The sequence below is a fragment of the Ranitomeya imitator genome, chromosome 8, assembly GCF_032444005.1.
Source record: "Ranitomeya imitator isolate aRanImi1 chromosome 8, aRanImi1.pri, whole genome shotgun sequence".
In the NCBI taxonomy this organism is placed as follows: Eukaryota; Metazoa; Chordata; class Amphibia; order Anura; family Dendrobatidae; genus Ranitomeya; species Ranitomeya imitator.
Genome location: NC_091289.1, coordinates 105,314,950 through 105,332,483, shown reverse-complemented (window position 1 = coordinate 105,332,483; position 17,534 = coordinate 105,314,950). Strand labels below are relative to the sequence as shown.

At 41.0% G+C, this 17,534-nt stretch overlaps 1 protein-coding gene across 10 annotated transcripts in view; it reads left to right on the top strand.

Moving 5' to 3' along the window:
* PRG4 (proteoglycan 4) overlaps window positions 1-16,002 on the top strand; it is a 166,051-nt gene extending 150,049 nt beyond the window's left edge. For all 10 annotated transcript variants that reach the window (XM_069737250.1, XM_069737246.1, XM_069737253.1 and 7 more), the window contains 5 exons: window positions 2,469-2,605; window positions 10,371-10,527; window positions 14,493-14,681; window positions 15,190-15,315; window positions 15,510-16,002. In XM_069737250.1, coding sequence (XP_069593351.1) covers window positions 2,469-2,605; window positions 10,371-10,527; window positions 14,493-14,681; window positions 15,190-15,315; window positions 15,510-15,610 — 710 coding nt within the window. In that variant the 3' untranslated portion in view covers window positions 15,611-16,002. The remainder of the gene's footprint in view (window positions 1-2,468; window positions 2,606-10,370; window positions 10,528-14,492; window positions 14,682-15,189; window positions 15,316-15,509) is intronic.
* The last annotated feature ends 1,532 nt before the right edge of the window (window positions 16,003-17,534 follow it).

Genomic DNA, 17,534 nt, shown 5'->3' with positions numbered 1-17,534 from the left:
TGACCAAATCTGCACCTGAGGTCACTGGCAGGTCACCTGCGTTGTCCTTGCGTTGTTTCTGCAATGTAAGGACATGTTGCGTTCTTAAAAGACGTGCCGCATGTGCGTTTTCGCGGGTATGCCGCTTGCGTCTTTTAATGCATAGTGAAGACAGGATTTCATGAAATCCCCTCCACTATGCTGTAACATCTGGACGCTGCATTTAGACGCTGCGGCTCAACGCAGCGTCAAAAATGCAGAGTTTCCTGAACGTGGAATCATACCCTTAGAGGTCTGCAGGAGACCTCTGGTTGTCATGACCTCCCATCGGTGGCATTTAACTATTTAACAGCTTCGGGTGGATCGCAATTCCACCTGCGGCTATTAGAGGCACATGTCAGCTCTTCAAAACAGCTGGCATGTGTAGGAAAAGATGTGGGCTCACCGCTGGGGCCCACATCAAAAGATGGAAGTCCGACATTGGCATACTATTACACCTGATGTTGGAAAGTTAATCAATACATCTTGGAATAATAATAATTTGATATAATTTAAAAAAATGCTCCTGTGCGGAGATAATCTTATAAATGTGTCCATGCTGTGTACTGTGTAATGGCTGTGTCTGACTGTACAAGGACATGGTCTGATCATAACACAGCTCCTGGGCAGGGGAGGAAGCAAAAGAGGATACACACAGTACAGCAGGGGCAGATGGTTCTTTTTGTGAGGTAAAACATTTCCCTGCCTGTTTTTAAAAATTGTTTTACTTCAAAGAAAAAATCATCTGTGATCCCATGCTGTCCTGTCTGTACACTCTCTTTTGCATTCTCCCCTGCCCAGGAGCTGTGGCATGATCAGACCATGTCCCTGTTCAGTCAGACACGGCCATTACACAGTACACAGCAAGGGCACCTTTATAAGATTATCTCAGCACAGGAATGTTTTGTAGAGATACACCCAATTGTGGATCTTATTTTTATTCCAGGATCTAGTGAATAAAATAAACTTTTGTTTGTGGGAAAACCCTTTTAAATAATGTGGAGTACATAACTTATATGGATAAGAACTGGCATTAAGATGCACAATTGTAAGAAGGTATGACAGCAGATGCAGCATGCTGCTTTTATTAGTGTTCTACAGGAACATCTTAGCATCAATGCAGATGTTACTTTTATACGTGCTAGCCTACTTGAACCTTGCTACAGGCAGTACTTGGCTGGAGTGCTTACATGCCCATCCTGACTGGGAGAGGTAGCATGGATATTGGTGAAGGACCACAGATGTATTATAAGAGAAACAGCAGCAATCGAAGAGATGAATACGTTTTTTGGGGTTTTTTTTACGCTAGGCTGGACCATACCTGTAAAAAATATTTAGGGGTAGGCAACCCCTTAGAAGGTTTTGTTGCAAGATATCACAAAATACCATTAAAGCTCTCATGGAGTCCATACCTCAGTGGTTCAGAGCTGTTTTGGTGGCAAGGGGGTCCTATACAATTTTAGACAGAAGGTTCTAATGTGCTAGTGAATCAATGTCTTCATATTGAACATTTGCAAGTTTGTGTCTCTTGGAAAACTAATAAATGTTATAAAGATTTCACAAATTGGTCATTAGACAAGACTATAGGCCCCTTCACATTAAGCGACGCTGCAGCGATACAGACAACGATGTCGATCGCTGCAGCGTCGCTGTTTGGTCGCTGGAGAGCTGTCACACAGACAGCTCTCCAGCGACCAACGATCCCGAAGTCCCCAGGTAACCAGGGTAAACATCGGGTTACTAAGCGCAGGGCTGCGCTTAGTAACCCAATGTTTACCCTGGTTACCAGCGTAAAAGTAAAAAAAAAAAAACACTACATACTTACCTACCGCTGTCTGTCCCCGACGCTCTGCTTCTCTGCACTCCTCCTGTACTGGCTGTGAGCACAGCGGCCGGAAAGCAGAGCGGTGACGTCACCGCTGTGCTTTCCGGCTGACCGACGCTCACAGCCAGTACAGGAGGAGTGCAGAGCACAGCGCCGGGGACAGACAGCGGTAGGTAAGTATGTAGTGTTTGTTTTTTTTTACTTTTACGCTGGTAACCAGGGTAAACATCGGGTTACTAAGCGCGGCCCTGCGCTTAGTAACCCGATGTTTACCCTGGTTACCAGCGAAGACATCGCTGGATCGGTGTCACACACGCCGTTCCAGCGATGTCCACGGGAGATCCAGCGACGAAATAAAGTTCTGGACTTTGTTCAGCGACCAACGATCTCCCAGCAGGGGCCTGATCGTTGGTCGCTGTCACACAGAACGATTTCCTTAACGATATTGTTGCTACGTCACAAAAAGCAACGATATCGTTAACGATATCGTTATGTGTGAAGGTACCTTAAGTGTGTTATTTGTTCTTTGCATATGCACTTTATATTCAGATAGAAGTAATTTTCCAGCTTAACCTAATTTTGCATGCTAATCATTTCTTTTTCCTAAAATGTTGGGGAATTTCAGGTCACTACTTTTGGACATTAAATAAAGGAGGTGTGATGGGATGTCCTCGCAAAATTACTGAAGTATGGGGTGTTCCATCACCAATTGACACAGTATTTACTAGATGTAATTGTGGTGGCAAGACCTTCTTTTTCAAGGTATGAAATTGTGAACTATGCACTTTAAAAGATATGAGTGATATGATGTCATTGGCTATACAGTATGCTCAGAGTGTACAATCTAGTACTGCTCTAATATACAGTGCACAAAAAAAGGGGGACAGTTAACACAATGTAACTGTAAGTAAATCACACTTTGGTGACATGAACTTGTCCAGTTATGAAGCAACACTGATTGTGAATCAATTTCTCCTTCTGTTATGCAAATGGAACAGACAACAGGTAGAAATTTTAGGCAATTAGCAAGACAACCTAGTGGATAGTTCTGCAGGTGGTGACCACAGACCATTTATCTGTTCTCATTCTTTTTGGCTGTTGTTTTGGTCACTTTTACATCTTGTCATTGCTCTCACCTCTAGAGGTACAGCAGTATGAGGCGGTATCTACAACCCACAGACGTTGCTCAGGTAGTGCAGCACATCTAGGAATGGCACATAAATGCGTGCTGTGTCAAGAAGGATAGCTGTGTCTATCATCACAGTGCCCAGAGCATGGAGCAGATGCCAGGAGACAGGCCAGTACACCAGGAGACATGGAGGGGGCCATAGGAGGGCAACCACCCAACAGCAGGACCTCTACCTTCTATTTTGTGCAGGGAGCAAAATGAGAAGTGCCAGAGCCCTGCAAAATTACCTTTAACAGGTCACTAACATCCTTGTGTCTGCTCAAACTGTCAGAAACAGACTCCATGAGGGTGGTAAGAGGGATAGACATTCACAAGTGGGTGTTGTACTTACAGTCCAACATTGTGCATGGTGATTAGCATTTGCCAGAGAACACCAAGATTTGCCAATTCGACTTTGCTGCCCTGTGCTCTTCACAGATGAGAACAGGTTCACATTGAGCATGTGACAGACATGACAGAATCTGGAGACACTGTAGAAAATTTTGCTGCCTGCAACATCCTCCATCATAACCGGTCTTGCAGTGAGTCAGTAATGGTGTGGGGAGGTATTTCTCTGGAAGTTCACACAGCACTCCATGTGCTAGCCAAAAGTACTCTCCCTGCCATTAGGTACTGGGATGAGATCCTCAGTATTGTGAGACCATACGCAGGTGCACAGGGTCCTGGGTTCCTTCTGATGCATGACAATGCTAGGCCTCATGTGGCTGAAGTATGTCAGCAGTTCCTTCATGATGAAGGCATTGATGCTATGGACTGGCCTGCCCATCTCCCAGACCTGAATCCAATCAATCACATCTGGGAAATCATGTCTTGTTCCATCCGCCAACTCCAAATTGCACCACATACTGTCTAGGAGGTGGCTGATGCTTTAATACAGGTCTGGGAGATCCCTCAGGAGTACATCTGCCACTTCATCATGATCATGCCCAGGCATTGTAGGGAGGTCATATGGGCATGTGGAGGCCATAAACATTACAGAGCATAATTTCTTGTCTTGAGGCATTTCCACTGAAGTTGGATCAGCCTGTAATTTTATTTTCCATTTTGTTTTATTGTCCTTAACTAGTGATGGGCGAACCCAAACAGTAAAGTTCGGGGTTCGTAATGAAAACTTACTGTTCGGCATGGATCCTGAACATGAACTCCTCAAGGAAGTCCATGTTACTGTTCGGGTTTGGCACCCGAACATCGGGTATGCATGACAGCATGAGAAACACCGGCGGCTCTGATTGGCAGTCGGATCATTGAAACGTTTAATTCTGGTCGCAGAGGCGTCGGCTGATGAGAGATTACTACTCCCATCAGTCTACCGAAACAAGAAGTGAATCTCAGAGCAAGATTTAATTAAATATAGTCATTTAATAATAAATAATTCAAGCAAGGATGATCATTAAAATACATACAGAAATTGGTATGATAGGGATAATGACACCTAAGTGCCATGTCCGGAGAGGTTGAAATACAAAAACAAAAGTAGCAAGAAAAATCCCTCAAATACTGTAGATCATATGTATGGAGAGGTAATGGGGCAATAATGGATAGTACAATTTTAAGGCTAAACCATGGCTCAAAAAATGTGCAAGTGCAATACTGGTAGATAAATCAAATCAATACAATGTGCTGACAAGAGCCATAGTCAATTCAGCCAAGTTCTATGCAGATCCACAGCCACCAGCTATAACCTCTAACATGGAGATATATTCGTGTCCAAATAAATGAAGGGGAAAGAACATAAGTAAAGTAATGATAACAGTGCCAACCTACCAGACAGGCGTGGATGGGGAGCCCGAGTCTACGCCTGTTGCCTCTAATAACAGGGGGCATGCGCTATAATTTTTTTTTAAATGACGTGGGGTCTTTCAATTTTTTGATAACCAGCATGCCAAAACTGAGAGCTGTGGCCTGCAGCCCTCAACTGTCAGCTTTATCATGCCTGGTTATCAAGAATAGAGGGTCCCCATGCCATTTTTTTTTAAATTAGTTAAAGAAATAATGTTAAAAAACAGCATAGGTCTCCCCTATATTTTACAACCAGATCAGCTAAAGAAGACAGCTGGGGGGATGGTATTCTAAGGTTGGTAAGGAGCCCCTGCCAGCCTAAAAATAGCAGCCCACAGCTGCTCCAGAAAAGGTGCATCTATTAGATGCAGCAATTTTGGCACTTTACCCGGCTCTTCCCACTTGCCTTGTGGTGGCACGTGGAGTTCATATTTGTGGGGTTGATGTCACCTTTGTATTTTCAAGTGACATCAAGCCCAGCAGTTAGTAATGGACAGGTGTCTTATGGACGCCTCTCCATTACTAATCCCATAGTCATATTGTCAATAACAATTATAAAATAACAGACACATTTATACTCACCTTACGCCTATTCCATTGAAGCCCTGGTCCCCTGTAAAAAGAAAAAACAGATAATAAACAGCAAATATACTCATCTAACGCCCATTCTATTGAAGCCCTGGTCTCCTGTAGAAAAAGATAAAAAAATAAAAAACAACAATATTCCTCACCTGTCCGACATACTGTCCCATGCCATAATCGATATCTGCAATAATTGGTTTTCAACCTGGACGGTGCAAGGTGCGATCGTCCAGGCTGAAAACCACGGTAAGAATTTGTCATGGTGAACTGCGGAGAACTCACTAAGCTAAGTACTGCACTGTGAGACTTTTTCTCACTGTGCTAGTGGTGATCTCACTGAGGTCATCACAGTTCATCGGCCTGGCTCACAATCAAGTGAACTAGTAACACAGCCTCAGTGATCTGGGGTACCCTCGATGACATCACCTCTAGTCACTGACGCTGCTGCTTGCAGCAGCTCATTCTTCTGTGGTTTTCAACCTGGACGGTGCCAAGATGTGACTGTCCAGGGTGAAATCCACAGGAGAATGTGCTGCAATGAGTGCAGCATCATTGACTTAGCTGTCTGCTTTAGCTTGGCTGGTTGGCAAAAATGGAGGGGACCCCACAATGTTTTTATTTTATTATTTATTTAAATAACTTAAAAAACGGTGTGGGGAGACCTCTATTCTTCATAACCAGCCATGACAAAGCTAACAGCTCAGGGTTGCAATCCACAACTTTCAGTTTTGCCATGCTGGTTATCAAAATTGAAAAAAACCCATATCATTTTTTTTTTCAATTTATTTATAACACAGGCACCTGCTGATGAATATTTCCATCAGCTATGCTTGCTCTCACTGTTATTAGTGGCAGCAGGCGTAGGCTGATGGGATTAGTCCTCTCTCATCAGCCGACGCCTTTGTGACCGGAGGTAAACTTTTTACCACCGGTCACAGCTGCTGGCTCACACTGTCATCGGACAGTGTGGGAATCGCAGCTCTCTGACTGACGGTAATAATCTTACCATACATCAAATACAGTGTTTTCCATGCTGTCGTGCAGATGACAGCGTGGCAAACAATGGATGTTCAGGTCCCCCATTCATCTAAATGGGGTCTGGGTTCAAGTTCAGGTACTGTTCTGGTACCTGACCCAAACTTTTTAAAATATTCGGCAGAACCTGCCCAAACACTATCACCCAGGGGTTCGTCCATCACTATTCCCAAAGCATTCCACTATAAAATGAATAAAGTTTTCTAACTGGAATATTTCATTCAATCATATCACTGTTTTATAAGGGGTAGCATATAATTGTTTTGTTGCTCCATAAAGGATAGTTATTGCCGATAGCTTGCTTAGTGTTTATTCTTACAGCAATTACAGTTGTGAAAAATTGTTTGCCTCCTTCCTGATTTTCTATTTTTTTTGCATGTTTGTCACACTAAAACACATTTAGATATAAGGCACAGATAACACAAGTAAACACAAAATGCATTTTTTAAATGAAGGTCTTTATTATTAAGGAAAAGTAATCCAATAATAACTAATAACTGGTTGGGACACCCTTAGCAGCAACAGTTGCAATCAAGCATTTGCAATAACTGGCAATGAGTCTTTTACAATGCTCTGAAGGAATTTTGGCAACTCATCTTTTCAGAATTGTTGTAATTCAGCCACATTGGGTTTCTGAACATGAACCACCTTTTTTAAGGTCAATCCATGGTTTCTCAATTAGATTAAGGTCAGGACTTTCCCTAGCCACTCCAAAGCTTTAATTTTGTTTTTCTTAAGCCATTCAGAGGTGGACTTGCTGGTGTGTTTTGGATCATTGTTCTGCTGCATAACACAACTACACTTCGGCCAGAGGTCACGATCAGATGGACAGACATTCTCCTTCAGGATTTTTTGATGGACAGCAGAATTTATGGTTTAATTTATCACTGCAAGTCTTCCAAGTCCTGAAGCAGAAAAACAGCTCCAGATCATCACACTACCACCACCATATTTTACACTTGGTATGATGTTCCTTTTCTGAAATGCTGTGTTAATTCTATGCCAGATGTAATGGAACATACACCTTCCAAAAAGTTCAACTTTTGTCTCGTCAGTCCACAGAGTATTCTCCCCAATGTATTGGGAATCATCAAGATATTTTCTGGCAAAACTGAGATGAGCTTTTATGTTCTAAGGGTATGTGCACACGCTGGGAATTTTGCTGCGGATCCGCAGCTGATTGGCCGCTGCGGATTCACAGCAGTTTTCCATGAGTTTACACTGCCGTGTAAACCTATGGAAAACAAAATCCACAGTGTACATGCTGTGGAAAAAATGTGCAGAAACGCTGTGTTGTTTATTCTGCAGCATGTCAATTTCCATAAACCTATGGAAAACAAAATCCACAGTGTACATGCTGTGGAAAAAATGTGCAGAAACGCTGTGTTGTTTATTCTGCAGCATGTCAATTCTTTGTGCATATTCCGCAGCGGTTTACACCTGCTCCATAATAGGAATCCATAGGTGTAAAACCGCAGGTGGAATCCACACTAAAACCGGGGTAAATCCACAGTAATTCAGAAGTAAATCCACAGTGTGGATTTCCTGCAGATTTACCAAAATCAGTGCAGAAAAATCCGCACACCTTTCCGCAATGTGTGCACCTTTATTGTTCAGTAGTCATTTTCGTCCTGGACCTCTGCCATGTAGGCGAGTTTTGCCCAGTCTTTTATGGTGGAGTCATGAACACTGATCTTAACAGAGTCAAGTGAGGCCTGCAGTTCTTTGGATGTTGTGTGTCTTTCTGTGACCTCTTGGATAAGTTCTCTTGTGGTAATTTTGCTTGATCGGCCACACCTAGGAAGATTCATCACTGGTCCATGTTTTTGTCATTTGTGGATAATGGCTCTCACTGTGGTTCGCTTTTTGAGTCAAAAAGCTTTAGAAATGGCTTTATAACGTTTTCCATACTGATAGATATCAATTACTTTGTTTCTCATTTGTTCCAGAATTTCTTTGGATCGTGGCACGAAGTATAGCTTTTGAGGTTCTTTTGGCCTACTTCACTTTTTCAGGAAGGTCCTATTTAAGTGATTTCTTGATTGAGAACAGGTGTGGCAGTAATCAGAAATGGGTGTGGAAACAGAATTTGAACTTGGCTTTCCAAAGATGTGATAAACCACAGTTAATTTATGTTCTAATAATAATAATAATAATAATAATAATAATAATAAAGACCTTCATTTAAAAGCTGCATTTTGTGTTTACTTGTGCTATCTTTATCTAATATTTACATTTGTTTGGTGATCTGTGGTAAACATGCAAAAGAATAGGGAATGAGGAAGAGGGCAAAGACTTTTTCACACACCTGTATGTCTTGAGATATTGGCTCAATTTATATGACAATCTACACATGATCCCCAAACTGTTCTGAGTATGTATACAATAAATATCTGTGTGCACTCTACAGTACCCATATGTCCTATACATTGTAAGAGAACGATTGTACATGTGCAGTCACCTACCTTTCAGGCACAAGGGACCACAGATCAATGTGGTTGCCAGAGTGTAGATACTTACCAATCATACATCACACTGTGGCCTCTCTATGCTCTATTAGAAACTTGGAAGCTATAAAGGAAAAAATAGATATACAGTGGGGTAAAAAAGTATTTGATCCCTTGCTGATTTTGTAAGTTTGCCCACTGACAAAGACATGAACAGTCTATAATATTAAGGGTAGGTTAATTTTAACATTGAGAGATAGAACAAGATCGTAGACCTGCACAAGGCTGGAATGGGCTACAAAACAATAAGACACTAGGTGAGGAGACAACTGTTGGTGCAATAGTAAGACAATTGAAGAAATATAAAATGACTGTCAATCGACATCGATCTGAGGCACCATGCAAAATCTCACCTCATGGGGTATCCTTGATCATGAGGAAGGTGATAGATCAGCCTAAAACTACATCGGGGAGCTTGTTAATGATCTCAAGGCAGCTGGGAGCAAGCACAGTCAACAAGAAAACCACTGGTAACACATTACGCCGTAAAGATTTAAAATCCTGCGGTGCCAGCAAGGACCCCCTGCTCAAGAAGGCACATGTGCAGGCCAGTCTGAAGTTTGCCAATGAACACCTGGATGATTCTGTGAATGATTGGGAGAAGGTGCTGAGGTCAGATGACAGATTTGGCATTAACTCAACTCGCAGTGTTTGGAGGAAGAGAAATGATGCCTATGACTCAAAGAACATCGTCCTCATTGTCAATCATGGAGGTGGAAACATTAGGTTTTTGGGGGTGTTTCTCTGCTAAGGTCACAGCACTACTTCACTGCATCAATCTGAGAATGGATGGAGCCATATAAAATCCTGAGTGACAGCCTCCTTCCCTCCGCCAGGACATTAAAAATGGGTTGTGGCTGGGTCCAAAACATACAGCCAAGACAACAAAGCAGTGGCTCAAAAAGAAGCACATTAAGGTCAAGGAGTGGCCTAGCCAGTCTCCTGACCTTAGTCCCATAGAAAACTTATGGAGGGAGTTGAAGCTCTGAGTTGCCAAGCAACAGCCTCAAAATCTTAATGATTTAGAGATGATCGGCAAAGAGGAGTGGACTAAAATTCCTCCAAAACTCATCATCAACTACAGAAAACGTATGACTGCTGTGCTTGCCAACAAGGGCTTTGCCACCAAGTATTAAGTCTTCTTTGCCAGAGGGATCAAATACTTATTTCCCACTGCAAAATGCAAATAAATTTATTTAATTTATACAATGTGATTTTCTGGATTTTATTTTTGATATTCTATCTCTCAATGTTAAAATTAACCTACCCTTAAAATTATAGACTGTTCATGTCTTTGTCACTGGGCAAACTTATAAAATCAGCAAGAGATCAAATACTTATTTCACCCACTGTATGTGTGTCACAACCTTTAGCATGCTGACAATAAAAATGTGTACTGGCATGTATTCAGCATTGTCTTGTTCCTTTCTCATAGGGTTCTCGTTATTGGCGTTTTTCTAATGATATGATGGACCAAGGCTATCCAAAAGAAATTATTAAGGGTTTTGGTGGACTCCGAGGTAAAGTAAATGCTGTACTGCCCGTCGCTGGATTCAGAACAAGGCCAGAGTCTGTCTATTTTTTCAAACCAGGTGAGGAAAATATAACACTGCATGTGTAACTCACTGGTCAGATAGATTACAAGAGCTATTACATTACTATACATAAAAAAATATTACTACGCTATAAGTCGCAAATATCCTCTTCATAGAGGACAATGACTAGTGTCACGAGGTTGGGGGTAGCAATCCTAGAAATCAATATTGATCTTTCAATGAGCCTTTGCACATGACTTAGGATAAAACTAAATCAGAACCTCCATTTACAGACATGTGTTTCAGGGAATTTCTCCCTAATCAGTGCAAAGTAGGAGATATAATTTGGCTAGGTGAAAGGCCTCTGTCTGGGATCTAATGGGTGGGGAGGTTTCTCCTTGCGTAGAGAGCCAAGCCAGTGTACGAAGACTTATAGGCCATGCAATGCTCTTCTGGGTATTTAAATATGCAAACAGCCATTTCAAAGAGGAAGAGGACAGGAATTCTAGTGCCATCTTATCTGGATAGCTATCCTAAAAGTCAATATAGATCCTTTGACAAGCCTTGTCACATTATTTATGACAAAAAGCTGAACCAGACACTCCATTTGCAGACAAGTTTTTGGGTTGTTTCTCATCATCATTGCAAAGAAACAGATCTGATCTGTTTAAGTGAGAGGCCACTGAAAGAGTGTCTAAGGGGAAACATTTCTCCTTGTGGACAGGAGAACTGTTCCCCTTTGATACTTTATAATAAAAATATTTGACATACTCTTCTAAATTTACTGTACCAACACTCCTCCACTAATAACCAGGGCTGTCACTAGGAATTTTGGGGCCCCATACTGGCAAAATTTTCAGGGCCCCCTTGAGTTTCCTCCCAGGCTCCACCCCAGCCCTGCCTCCACCCCTCGAAGTGTCCGCAGTCAAAAGATTTTTTAAGCCGCCACCACAACAAGGTCGGGCCCTACTCTACTCTAACCTATTAAACTTTTGTTAAAATATCCAATACAATTTAGGTATAGATTTTTTTTTTCAATTTTTAAAATGACCAATAATATCACATACAAGGAACAAATACCACCACACCATGTCCAGACCACATATTACCACCATATGGTGACCAATAATACCACATACAAGGAACAAATACCACCACACCATGACCAGACCATGTATTACCACTACATAGTGACCAAATAATACCACATACAAGGAACAAGTACCGCCACACCATGGTCGGACAACGTATTACTACCACATAGTGACTGAATACTACCATACTGATCAGTACTAAAAAAAACACAATACTAATTTCACCATAAGTGCCATTATACACAGGAGATGTGTGCTTAGTATGCCGTGTCTGTGTACAGGTAATACAGTGATCACCGTTGACATTATACACAGGAACTCTGCATATAGTATATAATGTAAAGGTAATACAGTGATCACTGGTGACATTGTACACAGGACTGCTGTATATAGTATACAGTGTATAGTGTCAGTGTACAGGTAACACACTGACTCACCAGTGACATCTCTAGATGAAGTCCTTCATCTTCCAAATAAATACATCACTGCACTAATAATATCCCTTAATTAGCCCCTATGGTAATAATATCTCCCATCCTGGCCCCTGTGTGTCTCATTCCTGGATCCAGACATATGTTCTGCTATCCTGCCCTCATATGATGTCCCCATTGGTCGCATGATCCTGCCCCATCTGTCCCATGATCTTGCCCCATCTGTCTCCATCGTATCCATCTTGCCCCATGATCCTTCACCATCTACCTCCATCCTGCCCCATCTGCCCTATGATCCTGCCCCATGATCCCACCCCATCTGTCTCCATCATATCCATCCTGCCCCATGGTCCTGCACCATGTCTCCATCCTGATCATTATCCTGCCCCAGCTGTCTCCATCCTGGCCCATCTGTCTCCATCCTACCCCATGATCCTGCACCATCTGTCTCCATCCTGCCCCATCTGTCTCCATCCTGTACCATGTCTCTAACCTGCCCCCTGTGTCTCCATCCTGCCCCGTGTGCCTCCTATTCTGCCCCCTGTGTTTCCAATCCTGCCCCTGTGTCTCCAATCCTGCCATGTGTCTCCCATTCTGACCCCTGTCTCCATTCTGCCCGTGTCTTAAAACCTGCCCCCTTGTCTCCATTCTGCCCCAGGCTTCATTCAGATACCAGGGATTTAAAAAAAAAAAAAAACACCACCTGTGTTTCGGATTTATTTTTGATTTGTGTTTGATCAGTTTATCAGTTTTTACCATAATTGTTTCATAAGTGATTTTCTTGTATACAAAAAAATGCAAAGCTTCTCTTGCCAATTGCAAAGTTACATATAGTCAGCAGCAATCATAGGGCATAGAGATGGCATCTCTGTGCTGTCCATGATTTTTATGGACCTATAGTGTTGCATTGGAGTGTTTGGGAATGAATCATACACGTCTCAGTTTTAGAACATGTGAAAAGCACCATAGACTGTAATCTGTGCATGTTCTATCTGTGAAAAGCACAGATCAAACACATACGTGAAATATGGATGTATGAAAAAGAAGGCACAGAAAAAAATCCCCAAAACATATTGCAGAATCATATGATTTTTAAATAATAGTTTCAAAGACAGAGAAAGCTATATTTTTATGAAAGAAGCTCTTTAAGTGAAGCCAGTACTGTTCTTTAGTCCACGTCAAGGTCATCTCACATTTATAAAGGTCACATCTCACACTACAACCCCTGGCAAAAATTATAGAATCACCGGCCTTGCAGGATGTTCATTCAGTTGTTTAATTTTGTATAAAAAAAAGCAGATCACACACATGGCACAAAACTAAAGTCATTTCAAATGGCAACTTTCTGGCTTTAAGAAACAGTAAAAGAAATCAAGAACAAAAAATGTGGTAGTCAGTAATGGTTCCTTTTTTTAACCAATCGTAGGGGAAAAATTATGGAGTCACTCAATTATAAGGGAAAAAAATTATGGAATCACCCTGTAAATTTTCATTCACAAAACTAACACCTGCATCAAATTAGATCTGCTCATTAGTCTGCATCTAAAAAGGAGTGATCACACCTTGGAGAGCTGTTGCACCAAGTGGACTGACATGAATCATGGCTCCAACACGAGAGATGTCAATTGAAACAAAGGAGAGGATTATCAAACTCTTAAAAGAGGGTAAATCATCATGCAATGTTGCAAAAGATGTTGGTTGTTTACTGTCAGCTGTGTCTAAAATCTGGACCAAATACAAACAACATGGGAAGGTTGTTAAAGGCAAACATACTGGTAGACCAAGGAAGACAGCACAGCGTCAAGACCGGAAACTTAAAGCAATATGTCTCCAAAACAGGAAATGCACAACAAAACAAATGAGGAACGAATGGGTGGAAACTGTAGTCAACGTCTGTGACCGAACTGTAAGAAACTGCCTAAAGGAAATGGGATTTACATACAGAAAAGCTAAACGAAAGCCATCATTAACACCTAAACAGAAAAAAACAAGGTTACAATTGGCTAAGGAAAAGCAATCATGGACTGTGGATGACTGGATGAAAGTCATATTCAGTGATGAATCGCGAATCTGCACTGGGCAAGGTGATGATGCTGGAACTTTTGTTTGGTGCTGTTCCAATGAGATTTATAAAGATGACTGCCTGAAGAGAACATGCAAATTTCCACAGTCATTGATGATATGGGGCTGCATGTCAGGTATTGAGTGACTCCATAATTTTTACCCTATGCTTGCCATTTGAAATGACTTTAGTTTTGTGCCATGTCTGTGATCTTCTTTTTTTATACAAAATTAAACAACTGAATGAACATCCTCCAAGGCCGGTGATTACATAATTTTTGCCAGGGGTTGTATATCAGACAAGCAAGTGACCTTATGCCTGATAGACATGCCAAATCCATCATTACAAAGATGCTGTTGTAAAGGAGGAAAGCAGAGTTTGGTGCAACTGTATGGATTTACAATACAGTCTATGAATAATATGATTGTCTCATAGGTGGTTTTGTGCAAAAATACACATTCCGGCAGCAACAAGCCAAAAGATGCACAAAGAAGAAGCGTCCCAGTGTACAATATCCCATTAACTCTAAAAACATTGAGACTGTAAAGTATCGTTTCCCACGGGATGTAGTGAGACATCGGATCCAGATACATCGGTCTTTCGCTAATGTCCAGCAGCCTCTAGGTAATTTGCTTAGATTGTAATAAGCAACAAAGGTCACTATAAATGGACGGTAACTATTGTGATGCCTCTTACTGCTTCTTTAAAACGGTTTTTATTACATTAACCCTGCTGTTCTGTTCGGTCTGGGGAGACCTATTTTGAACTTTGGTATTTTTTGGGGTGTTCAAGATGCGGTTCTGAAACTTGTGGTTGATTGACTTAAATGAGGATGGGTCGGTCGGCCACGGGTTTCAGAGCCGCATCTTGAATATTTTAAAGAATATTGAAGTTCAAAGTCGGTCATTTTTGACCAACAGAACAGCAGGGTTAAGAGTCTTGATTGTGTAAACAGCAGTATGAAGGTTCACTCCAGTAATGGGAGGGACTGACCAAATCTTATGGCCGCATTCAGATTTCACCAAATCTGTGATGTGTAAATACCGCCTATGCCATGCATTACTTGGCTATTGCACCATTACTTCTATATATTTAGTGCAAGGACTTATCATTGTTTCATGTATATATTTAGGCATGCTTCATGAACAGACTACAGTACGTTTAACCTGGAGAGGTATTCCCAATAATATCATCTCGGCTGTATCATTGCCAAATTATAAGAAGAAGGACGGTTTTGACTATTATGTCTTCAATAAAGGTGATTGTGACATATTTCCATTATTATTGATAATTATATATTACTCATTATAAATAAGACAGATGCATAAATAAAAAGCCCTGGAAACCTTTCTTATAATACAAAGGATAAGAGGTCGTTCATTTTAATTTTAGATGTTTTTTCATTAAAATGTACTCATATAATGATGTGTTATTTTTTTTTTTAACTTTTAGACAAATACTACAACATTAATATGTCAAGCAAAACAGCAGTGAAACCCCAACCTGGCTCTGAGCAGAATATCTCAAAGGACTGGTATAACTGCAAAGAATGAGGACACTACCATAACAGACAACTACATTATCAATAATGGACTCCGCTTTTTACCTTAAAAAAAAACAATGAAACATTCTTATCTATGCTGAAAATGAGATTATTATTTATTATACCACTTCAAAAAAAATAACTGTATAACAACCCACGCCATTTGGAATAATATTTATTGTTTAATTACGTGATATACAATCACTGTAATCTGATTTTTAAAATGAGGTGAAATCAAACTTGTTCTTAAGCGATTAAATCTTATTATTGTAATGTTAAGGTCCTCACAGTTTTTAGATTATATATCACATGTAAAACAAAGATCCCTAAACATGCTGTAGTCTCTTCCGCACTAACATTTTAGCAGTAAATAACGCACTGATTAAACCTTATAAAACCTGACATTTTCATTGTATTATTCTGACATCAAACTGAAAGGATTTTCGTAAACACAAAAGTCTGTGTCTGAAATTCTGCAAAGTTTGGGGCTATTATTACAGTGCATAAGATCACAGTGTGATATTTCTGTGAATGAAAACCTAAGGAAGTTTTAGGCTATGTTCACACGTTGCATTATTTTTTTCCATGGAAATTTTAAGCTGCGTTTCACAGTATAAGCAAAGTCTATGTGATTTCAGAACTCTCATGCACGCACATGGTTTTTTTTCTTGACTGGTTTGGAAAACTACTCTATTTTTGCAAACTGCAGCATATCACTTTTTTCAGCGTTTTTTCCACTTATTTGCAGTGTTTTTTCACCCACAAGAAACAATAGGTAAGTGCAAAAATGCAGCAAAACTCAGCAAAGAATGCAGGTATCAGGTTTTCTGCGTTTTTGGTGCAAAAACCTAGGGAAGTTAAATCATGCTATTTTTTGGTCCACTAAACTTTATCAACATGCACAAGAGATAAAGAAAAGCAGCAATAAAAACACAGCAAAAGCACAGAAAAACAAAGCAAAACTCACAGTAGAAATATTATAATAGAGACAGATAGGTCTTCCACTACACTCAATCCACCAGATGGACACCCAGCCAGGAGTGTTCACATTTAAACAAACCAGTGCCTTACACCACAAAAGGGGCATAAATTTCACGAGAGTAGAAATAGTATAATAGGGACTGACAAGTCTTCCACTACACTCAGTACAGCAGATGGACACCCAACCAGGAGAACTGTCACGAGAATAGAAATAGTATAATTTTGACCAACACGTCTTCCACTACAGATAACCCAGCAGATGTAGACCAACCATAACATTTCCACAAATTTGTGTTAGCAGCAGCAACAGCCACAGAAGCCAGACTAAAGATATCACAGAGTGCATTTATGTGACATTAATGCATTACACTAAGAGATGCAATATCACCTAGTCTGTGATTGGGGTGCAAAAGTCTTTGGAGATCCATGACTTGTTCATCTAGACGAAAGTTAGGTGGTCTACACTTTTAGGGGACAGTTGGCTGCACTTATCCATCAGGACACCACCAGCAGACACGTTCTGAGAATATGCAGAATGCCGGGCATGATAAAACCTCCAAGACTTGTGAGGCGAGCTCAGGCCGCTCATCCATTTTGGAATACCCTCCCTTATTGTATTGATATTCAGTTCTAGATGTTCCTGCACCAACCTCTCCATTCCTTTACCACGTGTAATACTTGGACTCTGTTTTGCTGGTGAACAAGTTAGTCTACAAAAAACTGTCAAAGGACTCACAGAAATTGCTTCTTCCACTTCAACCACTGCTGCTGCTGCTAATGTTTTGGCATTGACCAATTGCCGTGCCGAAGGTTGGAAGTCTAGTGCTGAGGCGAACTGTGTGCTACACTTCTGTCGTGGGGGAAAAGCTCTCTTAAGGTTGTGTAAAAGAGTGTTTCGATACTATAGCATTCGCTGGTCCCTTTCCAGGGCGGGAATCATTGGGCAAAATTTG